At 46.2% G+C, this 24,872-nt stretch overlaps 1 protein-coding gene across 2 annotated transcripts in view; it reads right to left on the minus strand.

Annotated features, from left to right (window-relative positions):
• Positions 1 to 12,970, minus strand: part of rbpjb (recombination signal binding protein for immunoglobulin kappa J region b) — a 43,002-nt gene extending 30,032 nt beyond the window's left edge. Inside the window, exon 1 of one of the 2 annotated variants that reach the window (XM_035618537.2) lies at positions 12,781 to 12,970. Coding sequence is in view for 1 of the 2 variants with exons in the window: in XM_035618528.2 (XP_035474421.1) it covers positions 12,744 to 12,763 (20 nt within the window). In the remaining variant the exon portion in view is untranslated. Of the gene's footprint in view, positions 1 to 12,743 lie in introns of both variants that reach the window. The other variant, XM_035618528.2, reaches the window with a different exon arrangement.
• Between the last annotated feature and the right edge of the window lie 11,902 nt (positions 12,971 to 24,872).

Raw genomic sequence — 24,872 nt, forward strand, 5'->3', positions numbered from 1 at the left:
ATGAAATCATTATTATGACAGAAGTTTCTTTAATTAAGCATGAATCTGTAACTTCATCGCCTACTTTTCATTTTCCATAAGACATCTGGTATCATCAAGAGGATATCTCGAGCAAAAAAGCTAAAACACTAAAGCCCGCAATTTGTCAAATGAGAAACCTACTGTTTTTCTTCAACTTATATTATAGAAAACTGAATATCTTTTGAGTTTTGAACCAGACAAGATATTGCAGTCTGAGAAAACGGACATATACATTTTCATTGTTTTCTGGCGTTTTTTCTAGACCAAACGATTAGTCACGGAAATAACTGACAGATTACATTTAAATCACATAGCAGACAATTTCATCCAAAGCGATTTACAGGTGAGGGATAACACTCAAGACTCAGTGTGGTAGGAGACCTTGGAGTGGGCACCAAGGCTACATCCACACGAATATCTTTTCATTTCAAAACAAAAAACGATATCTGTCCAGTTTTAGCTCTGCAGTTAAACAGTTACCGAAAGAAGGTGTGAGAAACGCTCGTCATTCAACATCCACGTTGCGTTCACTGCTGACAGTCGTTTGGTGATTGATAAGACCCAATAAGGTAGCGAACCACAGTGTCCAAATCCTTGATTCCAAACGACTCGGGGGCTCAACACCTAGTGTGGACGCCAGGCGTTAATGTGGCAAAAAATAAGGCATTCATTATGTGTTAGTGTGGATGTAGCCTATAAGTATAAGTACTGTCAAAGAAGAATTGTTTCATTCATCCAGTCAGGTGCACCAGAAGAAGAGGAAACTCACAGCCAACTATCAAAGACCTATAAACTGACATCTGTCAACAAGCCTATTGATGTTTGCCAGACACAATAAGTAAAGCCAAATTACAGTGTGTTGTTGCCAGGCTGGCCCATTTAACGTGCTTACAAAAGACGCTTGAGGAGAACCAACAAGCCCTCGAGTCCCACTCAGGGAAGCCCTGCCAAAAATCGGCATGATACGAAAGACGAAAAAAAAAAAGAAAGATGAACAGGCTCGGATTGAGACATTGTGCTCCGTCTTAGTTACCTCTCAATGACGTGTTTTTTTGAAAACCCTTCAAGACCAGACAGAGAAGAAATGGGTGGAAATAACAAGTCTCACCAAGCAAGCAAATGTGTTTGTGCGGAGAGGACTTCGGGCTAAGTGCGAGAAATTTGGAAATTCGAGCCCGTTGGCTACATTAGCCCTGGCAGCCAATTGAAAAATACCTGCATACTGATGTCACAGCCCCAAGACACGCTGTTAATACAGTTATAACACACGCACACACACACACACGAGCACAAACATCAGCCTTTTTCGTTTAATGCTCGCTCACTTCCTCGGCAGCGTCGTGCCATGCTGTGTGTGGCCTGCAGCATGGGTGTTACACGCACAAATCTTTCAAGTGCATATAAAAAACTGCCCTGGGTGAAGGTGGCCAAGTTTGGGACGTCCTGCGTCAACCCCGGACAAGTGTTTAGAGAGGGGTTGGACAATGAACAATGAGGAGGACAATGAGGAAGACAATAAATGTTTAAAGAAAGTAATTGGGGGGAAAGAATTGGATGTGTCAGTGTCAAGTATCAGAGATGGCAAACCAAGAAAACAGACAGACGTGGCTTCAGCCTGAGGCTCGCTCTCCGCTTGGGTCCGCCGCCTGGCATGTGCCACCATGCACGCCGACAATCGCAGCCGCCAGGTAAGACCTGCGAGGGCATTTATATGAGATAATAAAACATGAGTGACAGTAGCACTGCAGCTCCTGATGCTAAGAAATGGGATTCCTACCAAGTTGCAACTAGCTGTGACGTCAACCATCGGTTTGTGAGCTGCCGCTTTGAAGCCTCGCGTTTATCTTGTTTTTATAGAAGCAGTAACCATATTTGTAGCAGCAGGGGGTGGGGCCTGAAGGAGGGCTCATCAACTGTTCGTCCACTTGCAACGATGCACCTTTTGGACGGTACTAGCTGTCAATCAAGTTGTATCCACCCTCCAATGCATCCTGTGCGTTATCGTCTATTTTACTCTAGATGGGAGAATAATTTACAAAATGAACTTCATGCTGTATTGAAAAAGACTTGAAACTAGAGATTGAACCATAAACTCTTCAGGGAAATATTTACTGACGTTATAAATCAGGTGAGTAGTAGTTTTCTGAAAAACTTCTATTGAAAGAGACCAATTGAGTCGCCCTCTGCTGGTTATTACAGGGAATACAAATTTTACAAATTGGCTTCATTTTTTCCGAACCCGACTACATCCATTTTTATATACAGTCTATGATTCCAACCTAGATTAAAAAGGCATTTGAGATTTAAAGAATATTATCCAGCTTCAAAAGTAAGTAATTCTATCATTACCTTGTTCTCAAACTCATCAGTGAAATAACTTTGCCCCTGGAACTATATGACAAGTGGACTTGACCTTGCTCGACGTCCCTCCGTGACACAACACAAACATATCCTCCAGTTTGTCGTGACAAGCCACGCAACGAACAAATGAGTTACTGTGCGTGTGTATTAAGAACGTCATCCCCCTAAATCTACTCTCTACCATTTCCTTCAAATTAATCCACCCTGGCTGCCTGCCTAAAAAAATTTTAAGAGAGAAGGACGAGATGAGGCAAAAATAACGAGTGGCGATGTGATCGGAATCACAAAGAGCCGGCAGGGAGACGAAGAAGAAAAAAAGAGATCTTTTATTAGAAATAAAAGTTTTATGTTGTATGAGCTGATACGAGCGGGGGGGAAGCGGAGGGAGCTGACGAACCGACTGCTGATGAGCTGTCCGTGTGTGTGTGTGTGTGTGTGTGTGTGTGTGTGTGTGTGTGTGTGCGCGCGCGCGCGCGCGCGCGCATAGAGTTGGGTGGATCACATCAGTCTGCACTTACAAGTGCCTGCACACACACATATACACACAAGGCACCAGCTCCATCTGTCTTTGACATGGGAGAGCTTAATGACAGAGGTAGAAAAGCCAAAGAAAAGGCCTTCTCTCCCTTCCTCCTTCTTTCACCCTCTCTCCCTCTCTCATTTTCCTCCCTCCATCTCCTCTCCCTCTTGACCGCACTCTCTCCAACATCAACGCTCCATATGGAGCTCCCTCTGGACAGACTTTCTAAAACTCATCTTGGCTTGGCACACAATCGTCGCGACGCGCGGACGTACGCGCACCGGCCGTACGTATTAAGGGCTGCTGCACGCTGGCGCGGGGGCTGGAACATACCAAATAGTACATACTCCATTACTTGTGTGCGCGTATAATATGTCCTGAAAACGAAGTAATGAAATTTCCGATGTGGGCTCCTCTGCGGAGCCAACCTGGACTCACATGTGTGCTCCCTTGATGCTTGCTCTATCTTTAAGGAAGTCTCCTTTGTGAATCCCGCGGCTCTGACTCCGTTTCCTCTGTACAGCCTGCCACCTGGCTCCATTAAGTCTTGAGATAACGTGTGTCCTAAAAATTGTTACACTTCATGGTCCAGTCGCGGAAGATCTACAAAGAGGTCATCCCCCTGAACAATTGTGCCTCAAATCCAAAACAGGAACGAGAGAGGCCGCGGTGTTGCTGTAAACTGGGGTGAAATCACTTCCTCTGGGCCCGATAAGAGCTCGAGCTCTGGGTCATGAGTGAAATAAATTAAAGAAAGAAAAAGGATAAACAGGCTTGGCGGAGAAAAATTCAAGAGTGGGCTTGCTGCTCTCTGTTCAGGCAGACAAGCGAGCAGCGTCACAATATCACACCTCAGGCAGGTTGTAGAGACAGACAGCAAAAAATATCACCTTCTCTCAAGCAGTCAGACAAATATAGATCGGGGTGTGCGCGACATTTTCCGCTTCAATTTGTCTTTCTTCACTTGCAGCTTTAGCAAGTGACGGAACTCTCTCATTATCCTACTTTAAAGGGGATTTTATCTAAAGTTTTTTTTTTTTAGATTGCACTGAAAGTGTTCTTGCTTATAAGCCTGCAATAAATTCAACATGCTGTTCACCATCCAAACTTGAAGGGGGGGGGGGGGGGTTAAAACACGTCTGTGCACACAGAATTTGAAGTGGTGAGAACATAATTGGGTCGCAATTATCCAACCACAACAGTTTTCAGTTTAAGGACAAAGCAAAAAAACCAAAGTACCTGGTGGAAAACGACAAACCTCTTGACTAACAAAGTAGTGAAGTGATTGCAAGTCATGTGTTTTTAGTTACTGTCGCCGCGGGAGAAACCGAGCAGAGCTTCTCAGGCCAATTTTAAAGATATGAAACGATGTGAGCGTCACTAAATTAGATGTTGGTAATAAAAAATTGCAGTGAAGTGACAAGTGCGACTGTAGCCGAGATAGACTCACACAGGACGGCCGGGGGGTTTAGGGTCGAGACAGGTCATGTGCTCACGGGGGGGAAACTGTCAGGAACGAGACGGAGAGGGGAACGTGAGGAGGGAGTCTTGAACCCTGCGTGAACCAGCCTTTTTCCCGCTTCCTTTCTCTCCTTTGAGCTGACGACTCAGAGCGAGATGGAATCCGCGGTGGGGTCAGGATTGGCGAGGATGAGTCGAGATTGAACCACAGTATCAATACCGACACTTGTGCTCGAGGGCAGAGCAGCCCTTCGGTGAGCGGCGTAGGTCGTGGTTAGCGGTGCTGCAGTCAGGCGACATGCAGACATAACTGCTGAAGCTGCTAGTTCTGACCACAAGCCAAAGTGTCAACCGTCATCATCTCGAAATTCGTCTCGCAGAGTGCAGCTCAGGTGCTGGATCATGGTGTGTTGCTGCTTGCAGCTGCAAAAGTAATGACTTTGCATTTCCTCCGACAAAATTGAGAATCTGTCCGTTGGCTGTTAAGATCCGTTTCTGGCACAAGCCAAGTATTCTGCGGCGCAAAGGGCAAATAAAATGTGTGTGTGTGTGTTAATTATAAAGAATTTCAGCTGAACCAACTTGTGAAAATTTTTTAGTTGACCGAAAACTAATTGGGAACGATTTTGAGGATTGAGCAATCACACGAAAATAAAAAGCTTCTGAATTGTTAATGTGCCATTTCTCTCAGTGTTATATCATTGTAACAATTGGCCTGACGTCACATGACATCAACGTGGACGCCAACAAAATGGACGGCAGCTCGGCGAAGACATTCCCTGTGGTGAGGCTGTAATGGAAACAAGGTTTCTATAGTTAGTTACTATCATTCCTTTTATTTTGTCGCGATTAACCAAAACAACCCAGATGTGTCAATGAAGCCAAAGACAACCTCTGGGTCGGCCAGGTGTTTTAGCATGACATCCGAATATGATTTTTGGCTTTGAAAAAGAAAGAACTTTCTTGCATGATATAACCGGCTGAATTTTACCAAGAAAAAATTCTCCTGTCGGTACACGTCTGGGTGGAACAAACTAAACTCTTAAGGCGACCAGGTACCGCTGTAACTAATGGCTGCTTATCAGCTGTGTAGTCTACGGAATGTCAAACGCAGAAAAAAATTGCAATCAATTTGTTTCCCCCAAAGCGCAAATAACATACTCAAACGTCTTCTTTCGTCCAGGCGACAGCAACAAAGTTTTTCTTATTTTTAAAACAACAGAAATAAAAATGGGACTAACAATTATTTTCATTATCGGTTAATCTGTTAATTACCATCTCAAGCAATCGATTGTTTGGTTCATAAAATGGCTGAAAACAATGAAAAAGAATATCGGTGTCTTCAAAGAGCCAGTTTGTCTAACATAACACTACCAACATTATCACGCCAACAGAAGACCAAGAAAAAGGAAGGAAGCAAAGTCTCACATATGAGAAGCTAGAAATATATGAAACATTAGGCATTTATCTCATCATTTGACATCTACAGCCATGTGATTGTATCTATCCACTGTCCACGTCTTTCTTGAAAGATTCGACTGTCCAGAGTAAAGTTGCAGTCTCTGTGGACATCGGTCAACTCTGGGCAAACTAACCAGCATCTTGCCCTGCCCTTGCCTCAAAAACCACCTCAAGGACCGGCTGCGCCGCATCAAGAGAAGAAGAAGAAGAAGAAGAGAAAAAAAGGATTCCTGGCAGACAGAGAGAGCAAGAGCGAGAGAGAGAGAGAGAGTGTGAGACGTGACCTTTAGCCCACATGCTCTGACACGATCCTCAACGAACCAAACCAAAATGCAGAGACCGCGGCACAGCCGAGTGTGTATGTGCAGTTTTAGCAATGACTTTTCCGGCTCGAGACTACCGTCTGGTTTCAGTGGTGTTGTCATGACGAGGAAGGAGGAGGAGGAGGAGGAGGAGGAGGAGGAGAGGGGGAAGCGGTTGCTGTTCCTGCTACTTGTTCCTCTTCAAAACATTAGTCCCCTCTGTCCTCAAGATTTCCTCAACTTTAACCACACATGCACTGATTTGCGATAAAACAAAAAAAGGCAGTGGAATATGTCGGGGCAGCATGGTGAATAATGAGCACTATAGTCGAATGGTGGTGAATTAAAAACCGAAGCCAGATTCATTTGTCTACCAGACACTTAGGCGAGTTGGGGCTGAGGTTAAAATATTTGAGGTCCAATCCTCCTCAAATCCAGCGGGGCTGATAAATAGACAAAACTCTGCTGGTGACTTTTTAAAGGCATAAACCAGTGGATATTAAAAAAAATGAATTTAGTTTCCTTCCATGAGCTCATGTGAAACCTCACGTACATTCTTCGGCAGTGTGTCCAAAATGATGGCAACAGTAGAGAAACATCAAACTGCAGCCGCAAATTGCTGGTTGATCAGCCGCAAACATGAACGGCCCTTTCTTCGAGAGGGAGAGAGAGAGAGAGAGAGAGAGAGAGAGAAAAAAAAAAGGCATTGTTTTGCACGACCACAATCAATAAAGTGTTCCACAAAATGACACACACGTCTATTACTTCATTGTGATTCTAAGCAAAGGCCAAAAACCTCCTGACGTCAGCGGCCACAGGAATGCCACCAGGCGGATTCTTCAGTGAAACTCTTGAAGGCAGCCTTGGTTAAACAACCAGACAATGCGGAGAAAAACATTTGGAGATAACGCTTTGACTTTCCTGGAATCCCCGCACTCGAATTTATGTTCTTATCCTTGAATATCGTCCTGACACTTGATAAATCCTCCTTGTGCCCTTCTCTCCCTTTCTTGCAGAGAGGAGGGGGCGGGGGGATACAAGCTGCTTGTGTCACCAGGGCCGCCCCTCACTTGTCTGGGCAAATGCCAGCAGCGATGTCCCTGGAGGCTGGTTTTGCAGAAATCACGAGCTAATACGAGGCATTTTGGGGTTTAAAAACATGAAGGAGGTGAGGGTTGGCGGACAGTGATATAACTTTGCTTCAAAAATAAGCCAAATAGCTTGCATGAAAACACAAATATGTGACACACAATCTGGTACAAAAACAAGAATGAGGTTTATTCCTAAACCTCAATGCTTAAATCTAGCAGAAAATATTGATTTAGCAGCTCGGCTCGAGTCATGATCCATCCATGTAGAGAGGACAGGGGGCGGGGGGGCTCTGTGGCTATCTGCAGACTCTACATGATGCCGCCAACAGTCCCAAGGCCACAACAACATTTGTGACAGGAGCGGGTTGCTGCCTGCCACTCCCTCCGTATCTCATGCACTGATAGTGGCAGTTGCTTTACAGCCGTGGGAGGTGTTGGTGGTGGTGTGAGCCTGGGGGCTTTCCCAATACGGGAGATCCTGTGTATGTTTGTAACCTTCCTCTGGATTGGATGAAGCGGCCCCCTGTGCAGATGTCGGAGAAGAGACAGATAGAGACAATGCTACTGAGCCCTCGCTACCTCAGCTGAGAATAACAAAAGGCAATCGTCTGGGCCAATAGAATGAGAAAATGGTGCTCTTACTAAGCGTGGCATACTAAGTATGTCAAGACAACATCAAAATACACATCCCCTTCTGCCACCCCCCGAGGAGATAAGTATGAGCAATCTCTTTTTTGTGCCGTTAGGAAAAACAAATGGGAGGGTGGAACAACGCACTTGTGTCAATAGTGTCCCGTTCGAAACTGTTCTTTTCCTCTTCATTTCAGGAAGTAGGTGAGAGTTTGCTCACTGAAGTTGAATGAAAGCAGACAGGAGTCAGACTGGGGGGGTTGGATCGGCTCGTGTTTTTCTGAATGAAACATCCTGACCGTGGAGGGACAGCGGGGGCCAAAAAAAACTGCTGACACAGTAGAAACCGCCATTCACTTGGCGAAGCGGTAATCACAACATAAAGTAAAGAATCAGGGGGCGGGGGGGGGAAGGCAAAACGCAAGGTTGAGGAAATTTTCTTAGGGGGAATGGAGAGGGAATGCGAGGGAAGACAACGAGCCGACGGAGAGGTGTGCGTGCTCGTCCCATCTCCTGTCGCGTTTGCCTTTGCCTGGCGTTCGGCCTCACCATTCGGCTCCCCTGTCTTAGCTAAGCAAATCCGGCCAATGCCAACAACAACAACGCCGGAAAAGACTTGGGCCTCTATCAAACATGACGCCCAGGCCGCTTTTTAAAAAAAACACACTCGCTGTAGATTTACATCAGAATGTTCCGTCGAATCCTCTCAGAGGCAAACGGCGGCAGAAAAAAAAATGGGGGGGAAGAGCCAGGGATTTAAGAGTACGTTCTCACCCTAATGCATTTTTAAGCCTTGCACATGTAAGTAAATGGCCCCCTTGTTGTGGCTGTTGTATGATACGTCTAACCCCCTTATCAGGCCGCAGGCTTGGATTGGAAAACAGTTCAATTAAATGCATTATCAACAAAAAAGAGCCGCTTACTACGAAGGACGCACTATGACATACTATGCTGGTGTTTGTGCACCAAAACAGCAAAATACATAAAAGGAGTGCCAACGCTGGCGCCGGTCCAGGCCACATTACGCAAAAATGTGCATTTGTTTCCCCCTGGGTGTCTCCTCTCCTGTGGTTGCTCCCTGGAGACAGGTCGGCACAAAGAAGGCTGAATAAGGAAACAAGAGAGCGAGGACACTGAGTCAACCGAGGGCGTGTGTTGCTTTAAGAGGCCCCCATCGTCGCTCGAGTGAACAAGTTGAATCTGAACCCTGAGTGAAACCATAGGCTTTGGGGGATATTTCAATCATGTGAAGTAATGGGTATGCATGAACTCCCAAAACAATAAGCTACTGTACGAACAGGAATAATCCCCCGAAAGATGTCTGGCGGTGGCACATTGGCCGCAGCGCTTTGCCTGTGACTTCTGTACAGCTCGCCCCCTGGCTTGTAACCCCCCCCACACACACACACACACATACTAACACACACACACACACGCCACACACTTTGAAGATTTTCACAGCTCTGGGTGGAAAGAGGGCAGCTTTGCAGCGCTGGAGGATCCTGGGGTGACACACAGATCAGGTAGCTTGTATCATCTCCATCGTTAACCTGTCCGTCAGTGCTGCAGCTAAGGTAGCAGACTGTGTGTGTGTGTGCGCGTGTGTGTGAGTGGACATGGGGCGGTTGCTTTGGGGGTCGGGGGTGGAAGGGGCAGGGGGGCCAGTCAGCATGTCTTTTAACTCTAGCCTAAGCTTTTGCCACCATAAAGGTCAGCGCTTCGACATCTGCTGCTCCCTCTGAACCTCTCCTTTCATAAAGAGAAGCAGGGAAGAGGAGAGGACCCCGGGGAATGGATGCACACTCACACACACACACACATACACAGATCAACTTTTATGTCCACGCACACACTCGCACACACCTCTCCGCATCACACTCGCACGCTTGCTCAGCGGCAACACGCGCATGCTAACAAATACAAGGACGCGAGCTTTGTGTCTCAAAGAAAAGCTCAGTGGTGTCATTACACCGGAACAGAGACGCTTGGCTTTCGGTCTGAAAGACTCCCATCATTCCCTTGTTATGTTTTTTTTTTCGTTTTTAATTTTTGGCAGAGGGATAGAGAGGATTGAGCAAAATGGAAACCTGTCCCCTCAGGGGCACGGCAAAGGCAGAGCGGTGTTGAAATAAGTGATTCATGCTTTTATCATTCCAGGTGAACAGTGCTGCTCTTTGAGCTAACACGATCAGTTTCTCTGGCAGCGCGGAAGAAAAAATTACGAAAGCAACACTGACATTTTTCCCCCCCACACAAGCTTTTTTTTTTGGACCCCTCGCCTACATGAAGGACAGTGATCTGGATGTTTCTCGCCAATTTGTGTCAATGTTGAAATCCATCCTGCTAAAACTGAGAGAGAGAGATTTGTACACCCTGGCAAACGATAGAGGGGTTTCAATTGCACATTTTGAGATCGCATCCAAAAACAGGTGTTCAGCAATTAGACGGTGTCATCAAGACCTGAAACAATTAGTCAACTGAGTGAAAATTAACGAGCAGGCTATTTCAGTGATTGATAAATCACATGGCAAGATGCTGGAACAGTCGCAGATATCAGCTCTTCTCTGTCCCTAATGATAGTAAATTAAATATCTTTAGGCTTTGGACAGTCGTGGACAACAAAAATGATTCATCAATTAAAGGAGAAATTCATCATGAGATTAAATTGATAATCAAAATAAATGTCAGTTGTGGTCCTAGTTCTGTACAAAAACCAAAGACCATTTAAGTATTGGTCACGAAATCCATTGTAAGAATGAATTCTAGCTGACCGCAGCCACTAGTATTGATGAAGGAGCAAACTGCAAACTCTCTCGTCTTCGTTCACGTCTGCAGGCAGTGAGTGTTTGACACTTGCGATGTACAGTAGCTTTTGGATTGTGCATCATAAGTCATTTTATTAAAGCAAAAAGTCTACGGACAACAGTCAGATTAATTAGTAACTACTTTGGCAGTCCTGCATTTCCTGTATCAAATAAATGTGCGGATGACGTTCAACTTCTACCGTTTGCTGGAAGACTACACAGACCAAAAAACGTGGTTTACGACGAAAACGCAAAAACGTCTGAGCACAGCATCGAACTACAAGTTTCAATTCAAACACAGGACAAACAACTTCAGAGTCACAATGCCTATTAACGGGTCTGTGGTCATGCAGCCCCCTCCCTGTGCAAAGCCAGAACCAGTCAAACACGACATGTGGCCACAGGGCTGTGGTCAGACTCTCAGAAGCCTCCAACCGTTATTATGAACATGGCCTGCTACCGGCAAAAAAAAAGACCCCTTATGGCACTTTAATTTTCTGTTAAACCTCCCCCTCCCCATCTTCCTCCCTGCACACGGTCACCCCCCACTCCCTCTTCCCCATTCGCCCACTTGCACAACACACACATGAATCTGGAGATATCATCTGGACAGGTGGCCAGCCACCCAGACCTGACCCGCCTGCCCTCTTGCTCGCTCCCTCCCTCCCTCCCTCCGCCTCCTTCCCCATGTACACCACCCCCACCCCCCAACCCAAATCAGTTCAGGTCTGCTGGAAAGCCCCAAATGAACATGCACAGTAACCCCCCCCCCCCCCCCCCCCCCCAGTCCACCTCCCCTTCTCCTACCAACACACACACACACACACACACACACACACAAAACAAGGTCTGTCACCCACTGAGCTGTCTGTGGGGATTACTGCCAGGGTAGGCACACACACATGCAATATGGATTTTTTTTTTCTTCTCTCCAGACTCACTTGAACACAACACTGGGTCCAGCACGTAGTTAATATCCACGTTGAATAATATGGTCACATTACTGAATAGATGCGCAATAGAAGAAAGTGGCATTTGCTGTACTTTGGGTAGACACATGGCAAATATATGATCAACGTGGAAAAACAACAATGAACTCATTCAAACTGGGAAGATGTGTTTTAAAACAGCACATGTAGGGAGACAGTTTCAAGTTCTTTAGGGCAGCAAAAGTCAGACGACGAGAAACTGAATCCACGGCAAAAGATCCGAATGATCTCTCTTCCTGGGGTCAAATCACGCCGGCGGTGTGTGGCGTGTGTCCCGTCCTCAGGTGCACTCTTCATCCCAACTCGTGTGTTTACACACTCCACAAGCCGAGCGCTGTTTGTGTAGTCGGGAACATATGCAACAGTAACGTTACTCGCGGAGCTGTCGTTGTTGTCATCGCGGTGTTCTCTGGCTCTTGAGAGTGCGTGGATTTAAAACAAACACTGTCAGAGAATTGTGCCCAATTATTCTCTCTTTCTTTTCTTCTTTTTTTTCACACGCCACAAAAAAGCCGCAACGTGTTTCAAGTGAGACGTCGCTAGCGGGTGTCCATTATCGGACAGCTAGCTGTATGCGCGCGCGCGCGCGCGTGAAACCGATTCATAAAACGTGCTAACTGCTGAGCACGTTCCGAAAACAAACGCAGACGACCACGGGGAACGTCGAGCCAGTCGAGGAAAGCAAGAAAAAGACACGTGTATTATTATTATTATTATCATTATTATTATAAAAGTGTTTTCCACAAGACATGCCTCGGCTGGTTGTGTTTAGCTCGCTGGTTAGCCTGCTAGCTAACAGCTAGGGGGGGGGAGAAAGACCACCGAGGGCGAAGTATCTCTTAGCCGGGGCTAGCTCACTGAACACCGCAGCAACAGTCCGCTCGGGCAAGTAACGTTAACTGGGCAGAGGGGGGGGGGGGGGGTGGAGACAGTCGCACGCAAAACACACTGAGACAAAGAACCGACTGCTAGCGACCGGAGCAGTGGCCGGAACACCGCGGCGTGTCCCGGGCCGCCGGCACATGGACCGAGACGGAGCTATTCCGCGGCGTTCCCCTCAACTCCGCACCCCCGCCGCCAACCCCAGCGAATCTCAGACTCACCCTGTCACAACAGGCGCCATCTTCCGCAAACTCTCACCGAAACTCCAGTACTCGCGATATCCTTCTTCTGTCGCTCTCCCACCAAGCCCGACAGTCCGCCGAGACAACAGCGAGCCGACTGGAGGCGTGGGGACGAGGGAGTCGGGGAGAAAAGGGGGTGGGCGAGGGAAGACGGAGAGAGAGAGAGAGAAAAGGGGGAGGCGGCGGGCGCCGGCAACACGGAGCGGGGCGGGGGGGGGGGGGGGGGGGGGGGGGGGGGGGGGGGGAGAGAGAGAGAGAGAGAGAGAGAGAGAGAGAGGCAGACGCCACAACAACAGGCGTGGGAAACTTCCGAGATCGCGCGAGACTTGGAAAACTCTCACAATAGGCGAGCGCAGGGGCGAGCGTCAGCTATCGCGAGACCCGCGTCGAGGGGAGTAGTTGTTTATCTTGCGGCGCTCAACTACTATTCCCACGTGTTTACCAGGTGATAAATCACAGCTCCCACAGGTCCAGTGGGGGGCGAGTGGCGACGAACCCCTCGGGTTTTTCTCCCAGGCTCACACATGCATTTTATAGTATGCACCCTGTTTCACCATATCGTCCCTACAGTGTTCAGCATTAACAGCTGTACAACTGCAACAGTTGTAGTTGCAGCCAGAATATCATTTATAAGCCATTTATTTTTCATTTTAACATATTTCACAATATGTATAAGGAGGCTTACGCAGAAAACCAGCACAAGAGGCAATGACACACTGCAAGGACAGTAAATTAAAGGAGAACTTAAAAAGAGGGTTTCTGCACCCCAAATTTACCCCCCCCCCCCCCCCCCCCCAGTGACATTTGCAGTTCCTGTTTGGAAAGTGGAAACAATGGTTTGACCACATGTGAACGGGCCATACAGGGCAGATTAGCGCATCACGTCGCATTGGGGAGTCCCATGACCGCCCACCGCACAGTCCAAACCTCAGCCAAAGTACAAGGGAGGCTATTATTTAGAATGAGCATGCTTGGAAATGTGGCATTGACTTTATTAGCTGTTCCGCTTGTGCCTGCCTTAAACTCTCTCTCTCCCCTCCCGCCCCCCCGGGCCAGATTGCATCTCTCTAAAAAGTTTGCGCTGCATCCCCACCCAACACAAACAGGTCAGGTCATTCTTGTTTATCCGGGAGGGGTCGGAGGGCCGTAAACCTCCATGTAGGTCTCCATCCCCTTGTGTTGTTGATGTTGTCTTCCGCAGCCTTCATTTAAATCTGTTTGGCGTCTTTGTTCACCTTACAAGTGACTTGTAGTGGGAGTTTTCCCCGCTTCAAAGAGAAAGTGAAGGCTTCTGAGACCACACTCATGGCAAGTCAATGCTCTCATTACATGTGTGTGTGTGTGTGTATATGTGTGTGTGTGTGTTTGTGTCTGGCTGTGTTAGAGAGAGAGATTTGCCTGTGGCTGTTTGTATGGGAAAAAGTGTCTGAACAAAAAAAATAAAAAAAATAACCACAAATCTAAAACAAATAGTTGGCAGTCTTGTCACATTTAACTCCATTGAATATATTTAATGACAAGTTTATTTTTCTTCCATGGCCGGTTAAAGAGAAAGTTCAACATTTAGGGAAACATGCTTATTCGCTTGGTAAAATTTCATTACCATATTTAGTTTTGTTCTTTTTGAATGAATTAAACAAAAGCAGAAGACATTTATCAGCAGGGCTGCACAATAGATCGTTACGGCATAATCATTGCAATGCAAGCATCAAGTGGGCTTCTTTTCCTGCTTGATGCAAAAGGAAAATGTGCATGGTTATAATTTTTCATGACTAATCTACGAGCTAAATCTTACAGAGATGGAATAATCTACTGGGATTTGATTGGATAAACAGAGTTTAGGATGGTGTTGTCCAAAAACTGGTATTCAAGTCATCTGGTCAGATTTCCTGTTTTGTTTCTTTTCATATTGCGCGATATATTGCAGAAAATGAAATTCCAATATCTTGCAGCCCCATTCATTTGCAATTTTTTTGATACCATCGGACAAAGCCATGTTTGCCAGTGTTTGTGATAAGCTAAACTAGCTGGCTACTGGCTCCAGCTTCATATTTACCTTAAAGACAAGACAGATGAATCAATTTTCCCATCTAATTGCCAACGAGAAAACCAACAAGCATATTTCCCAAAAATACAAAAGTATTGCGTTCTCTTCTCGAAATGTGGATCAAAAACAAATCAAGACATTCAAATGCTTGAAACTATGTTGTTTTTTCTCTCCCCCCGCCTCTGTCCCTAACAGATGTCCTATCAGTGGGAGTGCGCAACTACACCAAATAGTTTCTTTGTAGAAAGTAGCAGATGCGATCTCCCTCAGTGTACAAGTGTGTAAATCTACACATTTCACATTGTTCTGATGCATAATTCATTTTTACGGCGCTTCACTGTTCTGCCAGAAAGACAGAGGGGGGGGGGGGGGTCTTGCGGGGATGAGGTTTTGCATGAGAGTGTGCCTGGCCCGCAGCCCGAACTATGAAGACACAGAGACGAGGACCTCATCCTGCCCTCAACCATTTTTCCTTTCCCTCTCTTGTTTTTTTTTAACATTTTTTTTTATAGTCAGCGGAGAACCTCTAGTTACACCCGGAGTTGAATGGGGAAGCATAAAGTTTCCTCAAATGTTTTACAGCTGAACACAGGAAGGAAAAAGGAAGAAAAAAAGGAGAGACTACACAAGTGCAAGTACTTTTTCAGAGAAAATGGAAGCGAAAAAACATCCCTTTTTTGAGGGATATGTAAACTTTCAGTATCTAGATGAGGTGTCATATCAATTCAACAACAGCAGGATTTTTTGGTTACGGTTGCAACGCATAACATGGTTTAAAGGCAACTCATACACATGATTTAGGGCTTCCCTGAGGCTCATCATCATCATGTCTGTTTTTGCCCCTTCTTCTCAACCTTCGCTCCATGTTGCGCTCTCTCGTGAGGAGTAAAAAAGCCATCTATTTTAATAGAGACATAGCCAATTCAAGCAATCACGACCAAGCCGTAAGCCCCAGGTCTATAAATCCAATCCTCACTTGGTTGCTTGAGCTTGTGGCTCAGAAGAAAAGGAAGATTGAGATAGGAAGAACGATCCTGGTGCCCATGTCGAAAGGACGCTCACCAGTCGAGCTTCCCATCCGGGTTATCTCTGTAGATTTGACCTAAATACTGTTGACTTTCATGCGTTCAAGTGGTGCCATGTGCTGACTGACATTCAACCGGTGTCTGTTGCGCGGATCGAGAGCAAATTCTCATCATCCCTATATCTTTTTGAACGTGTAATTGTGAAATTAAGGCGTTTTGTTCTGTGGTCCGGGCAGTTTTTTTCCACATCAGCGCTTATCCCACCGAGCTGAAACCACCAATTATCTAAATAAAGTGGGGCAAGTTATTTTTGTCTTCGGTTCTGAGGAGCGAAAACAAAGCGGCGGGGAGAAAGTGAGCCAATTAAGGAAGTGCAGTTCGAGTTTCCTGATTAGCAACATCCTCGAGAACGAGTCATCTGATACGCAGCCGAGCGCGGAGGAACTTCCTCCAATGAGCCGCCGCACTGGAGCACAGTCGAGAGTGAGAACCAGCGGCAGACGGAGAAAGGTGGGTCAAGAGACACTGGGTCAAATGTCAGACTGGTGAGCGGGCGGACAAGCCGAGAAATGGGCGCATGAAGGAATCAGATGGGTGCCAGACATTTACTGTCGTCAGAAAAACTTACAGAGGAGCCGCCTGATAAAATCCCCTTTGCCTCAATTCACGTCACAAGGCAAAAAGTCACAAATGAATCAACTCTGGCTCGTGCGAGTCGGAGTTCACAGCAGAGGGAAGGGCATCCCTGTCTGTCCAAATGTCCGTTGTGTCCATCTGTCTCGCTGTCCAGCCACATGGGAAAGCCCAGGGGTGGACGAGGGCAGACAGTTTGACAAATGGAAAGGACAATGAGTCCGGGAGGGGCACACCTTCGCGCCCCCTCTCGCCCTCTGTTCCACGCCGCCCACTTTTATCAAATGACTGTCACTACAATTAGATTCCGAATGCATCACAGAGCCTTCACTGCTTTGACTTAAACAGAAAGGGTAGACAAAAAAAAACAAAAACTGTCAGGGTGATAAGTTTGCAGACTGTCAGGGGAAATAAAGCGTCTGTTTCCCGAGCGGACTCTTTTGAAAACGGCGAGCGAATCGGAGGCAACGAGGAAAGAGACGTTTCCCCTTTTCCTAGTCGCGCACAGTTCACAGTGAGTTCAAGCTGCCAAATCGCATGCGGGGTGAGAACTGCGCAGGCACGCTACTTGGCAGCTCTGTCGTAGCCTGTGTATGACATTGGAAAATAAGCAATATGATATGATTGACATACAGTACACCACAGTGGCTTTGTATAGGCAGCCACCTTTAGAAACAAAACCCAACAGTTTATGGTTGAGTGAAAAGCTTTTACGATCTGCTCAGTTTGCCTGAAAACTGATAACACCCCACACTTTTCAATAAAGAGCAGTCAATCCGCAGCAAGTATTTTTTTCACAGCCTTTAATATTGTTGTAATAGAGCTAGATTATGGGCTTTCGCAAGCATGACACAATAATAGGGGACCTGTAAATCCATTACTGTGATGGTTATCAGCAGAAACAACAAGCACAGATAGATACAAAAATCTGAAACCCGGCATTGTTTCCTCGGTTGCCCAAGGAGAGGAATCGGCTCTTCGACCGCAGAAACGTTTGAAATCATTTTGCAGAGGATTGCGCACGGCCGATTCCATCCCCCTTTTCACTGGGGGGGGGGGGGGGGGGGGGGGGGGGGGGGGCTTTTCATCTAAAAGGTTATACGAGTCCCCGTCTGGGTCGGACTTGGCTCCGTCTCTTGTCGCCATCTTTTTAAATCGGCCTCTTTTTGCCTCGGGGTATTTAACTTTGATTAAAAAAGCAGAGTTGATCATGAGCTGTGGAAATATGTCGAAAGCATTATGTTATGAAAAAGTATTTTAAAAAAAAGCAGCCAAGCAGCCCTCGGAAATTGTCCCCTGAAAAAACATGTGACATTGTCTGCGGGGAATTTGTGGAACTGAAATATGCCGGTGGCCGTAAATGAAGTGAAATTCCACATTTGAAGTCATCCAACCGTACATTTTGGCTCAGAATATACATGTGAGACCAAATACCACTTAACTGAAGAGGCATAATGTCTACCGAGTTCTACGGAAGGCCCAAGATGTTTTATTTCAGCTGGATCCTCTCGACGATGCCGCTTTCAAAGGCCTTTTTCAGGCAATATGATTAGAAAAGAGTTGATTCTTTTTCATTTTTCATGTGAGAGCAAGTTACCTGTGCTGTACATGTTCCAGGTTTAGGGGTTGACTTTAAGTTAGCTTAGCACAAAGACTGAAAGCAGAGGGAAACAGCTCGCAAAAACCACCAACCAACACCTCCGTCGCTCATTAAATAACATATACTTACCCAATACTTCTTAGTTGGACTACTTCTTGAGCGCCGTGACTTCTGGGAGTCTTGTTCTTGCCAAGAAACTAGCCGAGACTAACTAGCCTCTTTTGCGAACTAAGCTAGCCCTTTTCTCAAACTAGGGAAGACTAGCTAGCTTTGAAGTGTCTCCGCTAAGCTAACCGGAAAAGGAAAGCATTTATTTCCCAAAATGTGGCGCCAATGGTTGACATGGTTAGCCTAGCTTAGCATAAAGCCTGCAGAAAAGATAGCCTGGCCTCTTTCCACAAATTCACACAGGGATTTTAAGTAGTGGCTTACTCGCGATCTTAGTGCATTCAATCAGACCTTTCATTGGCATTTCTTCTTCCAGTATTTATGCTAAGCTAAGCTAACCACGTCCCATCTCTGTATCTAAAAGAATACAATCGCCCAACAACTTCCCCTGAGACTCCGTCAAGCGGCGCACCGAGCATCAAAATCCCTGTTTCTCCAGTGTTGAGTAAACCGAAGACAGGCACACTGATTATTCTTTCCCCCCCCCCCCCGGACAAGATGTTGTAACGCATGTACACTCATCCAAGTACCTGGAGGAATCAGCGTTTAGATAAAACAACCGGAAAGCTTAAGTTATCACAACCCATTGTTTAATCGTGTCATTGTGCGAGGGTTTGATCGCATGCGACAAGTGAGAGCAAAAACCCCCCAAAAGAAGAAGACGAGGCAAGTTAATCATAAAACATGCAAAACTCTGGGTTGATTTGTGTTTCTCCGCTCCATCAGAGATTCCTTTTCGTGACTCAGCTGCGATGCATTCACGTCACGTTCACTTCTGGATCGCGCCGTCGGATGTGGTAACTGTGATTGACACCCGCGTTCCACCTCGGAAAATCTGAGTCGATGCGTGCAGCCCCAAAACAAGGTCTCGTCCCTCTCGTCCCCCCCCTTTTTTTTTCTCGGCGTGTTCCTTGTGAATCCGAAGCATGATTTGTGGAAGCCACGCAGAGTACGGGCTGCAAGAATCCTGCAGCCTCGACACGAGCTATTTTGTTTGTTGTCAGGATGTGGTTGAAACATCATCTTCTGAGCCGAGAGAATCGGTATCGCGGTCGGCTAGGCCGGCGGCCAGTGTATTCAGAGAGGTTTGGTCCCAGAAGAAAAGGAGGGGGAAAAAAAAGAGCAAAAAAACTCCTCCAAACTTAAAACCCTTAAGAGGCTAATCAGGAACAGGGTCAAAAAATGTCATAACAATAGAACCTTCCAACAAAAGTAAAGCGCTCCACTTTGTGTAAACCCTCCCGGGATATTCACATCCAGTAAACTAAGAGCATAACTCGTTTAGCTTGGCCCGCCGCCGTTATCAGTTAAGACTTCCAAAGCCAAAAGCTCTGACGAGGGCTTATAGCAGAAGCGGCCTGATAGTGTTACAATGCAGATTGCTAATGTTTCTTTAACAAGAGCGCGGGACGGGCCGCGTTGCACCATGGCAAAAAGATTGATGAACACTTATTAGTGGGTACAACGCACCTCGGTCCAAACCCGAAAGAATTGCATAGTCGCTTCTTGACGCCATTTCCGATGAATTGTTTCAGGCAAAATGAAAAAGCAGCTCCAGCGACGATTTAACTAATAGTCACGTCCGTTTGCTCTCTTTTCCTGCGCCCCATGCTCTTTAAACATGATGTATTACAAATTGACATGGCTTTTTCAGAAAAAAACAACAACAACAAAAAACACACCAAACAATCTCGGCCGCCCGTTGCAACTGTTTATGAGTTTAGTGTTTAGATAGACACTAGTTTCACTTTGTGAACCGCAGCATATTTGGCTGGTGGGGGTTTGAAGGGAATAAGCCTCAGCCAAGTGAACCTCTCAAACCTTGACCTTTGACTCTTAAACGCCCACTCTCTCTCTTTCTGCACACACACACACACACACACAAACATTTTTTTCAGCGCCTACTACGTCCGCAAAAAAAATGAAAAATACTCTCTGACACACATGAGGGGGAAGAGGTGATACAAACACACACACACACACACACACACACAAGCACACACTCTCTGGCCGAGTGACTGCACTGCGGAGGCCATGACCTTCTGCGCCACCCCCTCCTCCTCCACCATCTCCCAGGCTGTCTGTCTGTGGGCTGATAGAGGCAAAAGGGGGGCGAGGGTCAGCGAGGGGCGAAACGGGACAGGAAGAGGACTGGTGATTTGGAGGAGGGGGGAGTGGGGGGGGGGGGCGGACGGCGGCGGGGGGTGGGGGGGGGGATGAACATATCCCTGACCCTCTTTCTCATTCCTGGCAGCCACACTGCTGCTCCAGGGGAGAGAGAAGGAGAGAGGGAGGCCCTGCAAATATTTGAGATGGATCCACACCCACAGACCAGATAGTAGACTTCCACACACACACACACACACACACACACACACACACACACACACACACACACACATCGACACTCATCTCCACAGCTATGAGTTTCACTTAAATGGGTGGTCGGCTGTGGGACATGATAGCATTGTCACTGCGAGCATGTCAGCATGCTAAAGACAGCATTTAGGTGCAGCCCCACTGGGCGTCTATTGTGATAAAGTGATTTATTGGTTTGCCCCCTCAAAGTTTATGACAAGTTTTACCGACACTACAGGTTCCCCCCCCCCCCCCCCCCCCCCCCATCTCTTTTCTCTTCAAAAACAAATGCAGATAAAGTTTCCAGTAAAAAAATTGTGATTTGCACTTCGTACATTGAAATAAAATTAAAAATCCCGTTTCCGGCCACACGCAGGCCACTTGAGCCGGCACCTGCACTTTTGCATCATGGCCGCCAAGTTTCATCGATTCTGAGGAAAAAGAATCGCGAGCGTGTGCAAACGAGAAAGACAAGATCCATCACATGAAAATCATATATCCTCTTTTTAGAGAAAACCTTCTTTGGGGCACACTTTTGAAAAAAGCTCCAGTTCTCCCTGGTTATAAATGGGAGAGGAAAACGGAGAAGAAGAAAAAAAAAAAGGGGCCATGGATTTATCTACATTCATTTGGCTGAGTGACATCGTGGGGACCGGACAAAACCAGAAGCTCTGTACATGAGAGAGTGAGCAAGGCCCGGGACACAAGAACAAGTGAACGAGTGAACAGTGGTAGCAGTGTGAACAGACGGGCGCGGAAACGGGGTGGCAGGCATTCAGCGGGGGAGCTTTAGAAATGCAGGTGCCTTAATTGTCCTCCGATAAAGCCTCGGCGAGTGGGCAAACCTGTGAATGAGTGTCCGTTGAAGAGCGAGATGAATGAGGCGCACGTGAATGAATGAATGAGTGAGGGAGTGAATGAGTGAATGAGTGAGCAAACGAGTGCCTGGAAGAGTACGCACTCTGTGGGGAAGCTGGAGGAGATTGTGGATTTAGTGAGTTGTTGGGGGGGGGGGCGGGGGGGTTTCAGAGGAGTGGGGGGGTAGGAAGAGACAAGTGATGTGATGTATGGGAGGTAAAAAGGCTGAGAAAGAGAGGAGGGGAGGGGGTCGGAAGAAAAAAAAAAGAAGGAAGCAGCAGAGAGAGATGGCGAAGAAGCATTAGGGAAAAGGTGGGTGAGAGAGAAGGAACAGAGGCAGGAGAGGGAGGGGGGGGGGCAAAAATCAGCATAGAAGTGGGGAGTAGAAGGGGGTGAGGTGTGGGGGGGGGGGGGGTTTAGTCAGGCCCGTCTCAGACAATATGACATGGCACACGCTATTAATTCTGGCTCAGCGGAGAGACCCTGCCTCGCCATCTGCTCAGGGTCAGGGGCGTTCGCTGGGGTCGGCGTCACATCCACCACCAGCCTCCCCCACACACACACACCAACTCACCCACTTACACACGCACACGCACACACACACACACAGACACACACACACACACACACACACAAACACACACACATACACAGAACCCCCCCCTCCGTCCTTGCCTTGCAGACACCCGGCCAGGCCCGCGTGCATTTCCATAAAACAATTGCAAGCCAACCTGCTCCCGTGTCGGGCGGGTGGGGTTAAGAGGGGAGTGGAACGCCAGCTAGCCTCCCTTAACAATGGCCTGTCAGATGAAAAGGCCCTTGGTGAACCTGATATACATTACAAAAGAGCCACACCAGGGTAGGCCCCGGGCCCGGCCCTGCCGACCTGTGGTTGGATTTGAGCTTGGCGTTCATTCGTTTGTTTGCAGTTTTCACCCAACCCCAACCCCACCCCCTTCCTCTTAACCCCACCAAAATTGCATACACACACACACACGTGCGCGTGGCGGGCTGGTGTTAGATAGAGGTGGAGGTGGTGGTGTTTCCTGTTGGCTTATAAAAGAAGCTAAAAGATAATAAATGTCTTTTCATTGATTGAAAGACAGCAAATAATAAAAGGACTTACTTTGAAAATTCATAATGTTTTTCAATTGTGAAAGAAGATAAGATAATCCTTTTTTCAGTCCCACTATGGGGAAATTTGCCCAGTTACATTTACAACAGGCATAGAAAAAAAAAACATCAGTTGAAAAATAACAATAAATATAAGTAGTATAAAGACAAGGACATATAAAAAAATTAATAATATGCACAATATAAACTAAATATGTAAAGTGTAACATGATGGCACGTAAGATATTAAAATTGCAAAGACAGACGGTGAGTATTGCAGGTTCTTTTAAATAACTAGAAATAGTTGTTAGAATTATTTGAAGTATTATTATATATTTCATATTATTTGGATCACTATTCACTATTACTAATGACATTTAACATGTCAGCTTTTTTAATGTCATAGAGGGAGGTAATATTAATTTCCTCATTACTGTACTGCAGTCTATAACATATAATAAGTGCATGTTATTAAATGACCAGATGTTTATCTTGAAAAATATTCATCTAAATAGCTGTCAGATCATTTTCGTAGAGATAATATTGGCTTCTGAAAGGTAATTGAGTATGAATATAAATTCCCCCTCAATGAAAATATTAAAGTACATATTTTTTACTCACATACAATGTTTGCTTATCATAATAGATACAATGATCAAATGTACAAGCATCGTAGAGCAGTGCAGTGATAAGAAGAAGAAAGCCATCGCGTGCAAGAGCGGGCAAAGCTGTGAGATATAGGGTCCCTAATTCTGTTGCTTAAGATCTGGATTAGCACTAAAACAAGAAAAGACCAGACGGCTGGAAGAGGTATCGCTGTGTCAACACGCCACTTCCTGTCTGCCTTTCCCCCGTCACCATCACTTCGTCCACCATAACCATCCCCTTCTATCAAATCACATCAATTTATTCCACGCTGCCTTCGCTTTCTATCTTCAGCAAGAGAAGAAACACGTCTTGATTTCTTTGACCTTCGTCACTGTTTGTGTGCAGGTCCATCAGCCGGTCATGTAGATGGGTGAGGAGTTTAAGTCCCTCCTGTGCCACCACCACCCCCCGAGCTAAATCCCTTAATCTGCTCTCGGACACGTCTGGAGGGCAAAACAAACAAATAGGACCCCCACTCCCCCTCTTGTCCTCCTCCTTTCAGCCACCAACTCCACACACACACATGCATACAGATCCCCCCCACCCACCCGAGCCCCATCACCGAACATGACATCACTGAGAGGATAGGGTGACATTCACCCTCTCAAGGTTAATGAAGTGAGGTTGTGACCACAAAGCCGGCGATTCAAATCACGGCATGTCTTGTAAAATCCACACAAGCCCCGATACCCTCCCACTCTCTGTCTTTATTTCTTCGTCAGATCTGTTACATGATCAAATGTTTCTTCAAACCTTTCCCTAATGAGGTTCGATAATGAGATCTCATGTTATCTACCCAGTAGCTGCTTTGAATGCAAAATTTGATATATTATATCAGCTCTGGGTGAAAAACAATACCACACCGGCCTTCTGCTTGTTGATCTAAGTAAAAAAAAAAAAAGTAATTTGATTTAGTCGATCATGTTCGTCTCTTCTTTCTAATTTTCTGATTTCCATAAGTCCATAAGGCCTCATCAGGTCTCTTCTATAAACTCTGCTGCTCTCTCCTTAATTTATGTATGCAGATGATACAATTTTGCTATAGCTTCTTTTCAGTCATTGGCAATATCCATTACCAAACAGTTATGTATTTATTGATGATCTGTAAAGGCATTCCCCGGGGGTCTGTTCTAGAGCCTCTGCGGTTCTCTCTATAAACGGATACTAAATGTTCCTATGTAAAAGTTTGTGAATATCTATTTTTTTGCAGATGATAACATTTTCTCCACAGTAGCCTACTCTAAGTTATTAGCAATATCCAATCTAGGAGTTGGATTCCAGGTCTTAAAAGAGCTCGATCTGAATTTGGCAAAGAAGGCAAAGAAAACCAAACCAAAATCAATTTATATATATATATATATATATATATATATATATATATGAAATACGCAGGGGGAAAAACATTGGCCTGTACGTTTGTGAGGTGTCTTTTCTGGTGTGCTCACGTTTGTACGCCGTCCTAAATGTGCATCAGGTGGTCAAAATGAGGTTTACTAGCCATTATATCAAAAGTGTGCAGGGGGTGTTGTTCCCGCAGGAGGTCAGGGGTGAAAGGTCGGGGGGTGAACCCAAGGCAGTGTCATGAATGGCAGCTGGTTTCGTCAGCTGATGACCTCCAGGGGAAAAGACAAAAAGGGGGACAGACAGTAAGGAGGAAA

Source organism: Scophthalmus maximus, chromosome 12 (assembly GCF_022379125.1).
Source record: "Scophthalmus maximus strain ysfricsl-2021 chromosome 12, ASM2237912v1, whole genome shotgun sequence".
NCBI classification, from domain to species: Eukaryota; Metazoa; Chordata; class Actinopteri; order Pleuronectiformes; family Scophthalmidae; genus Scophthalmus; species Scophthalmus maximus.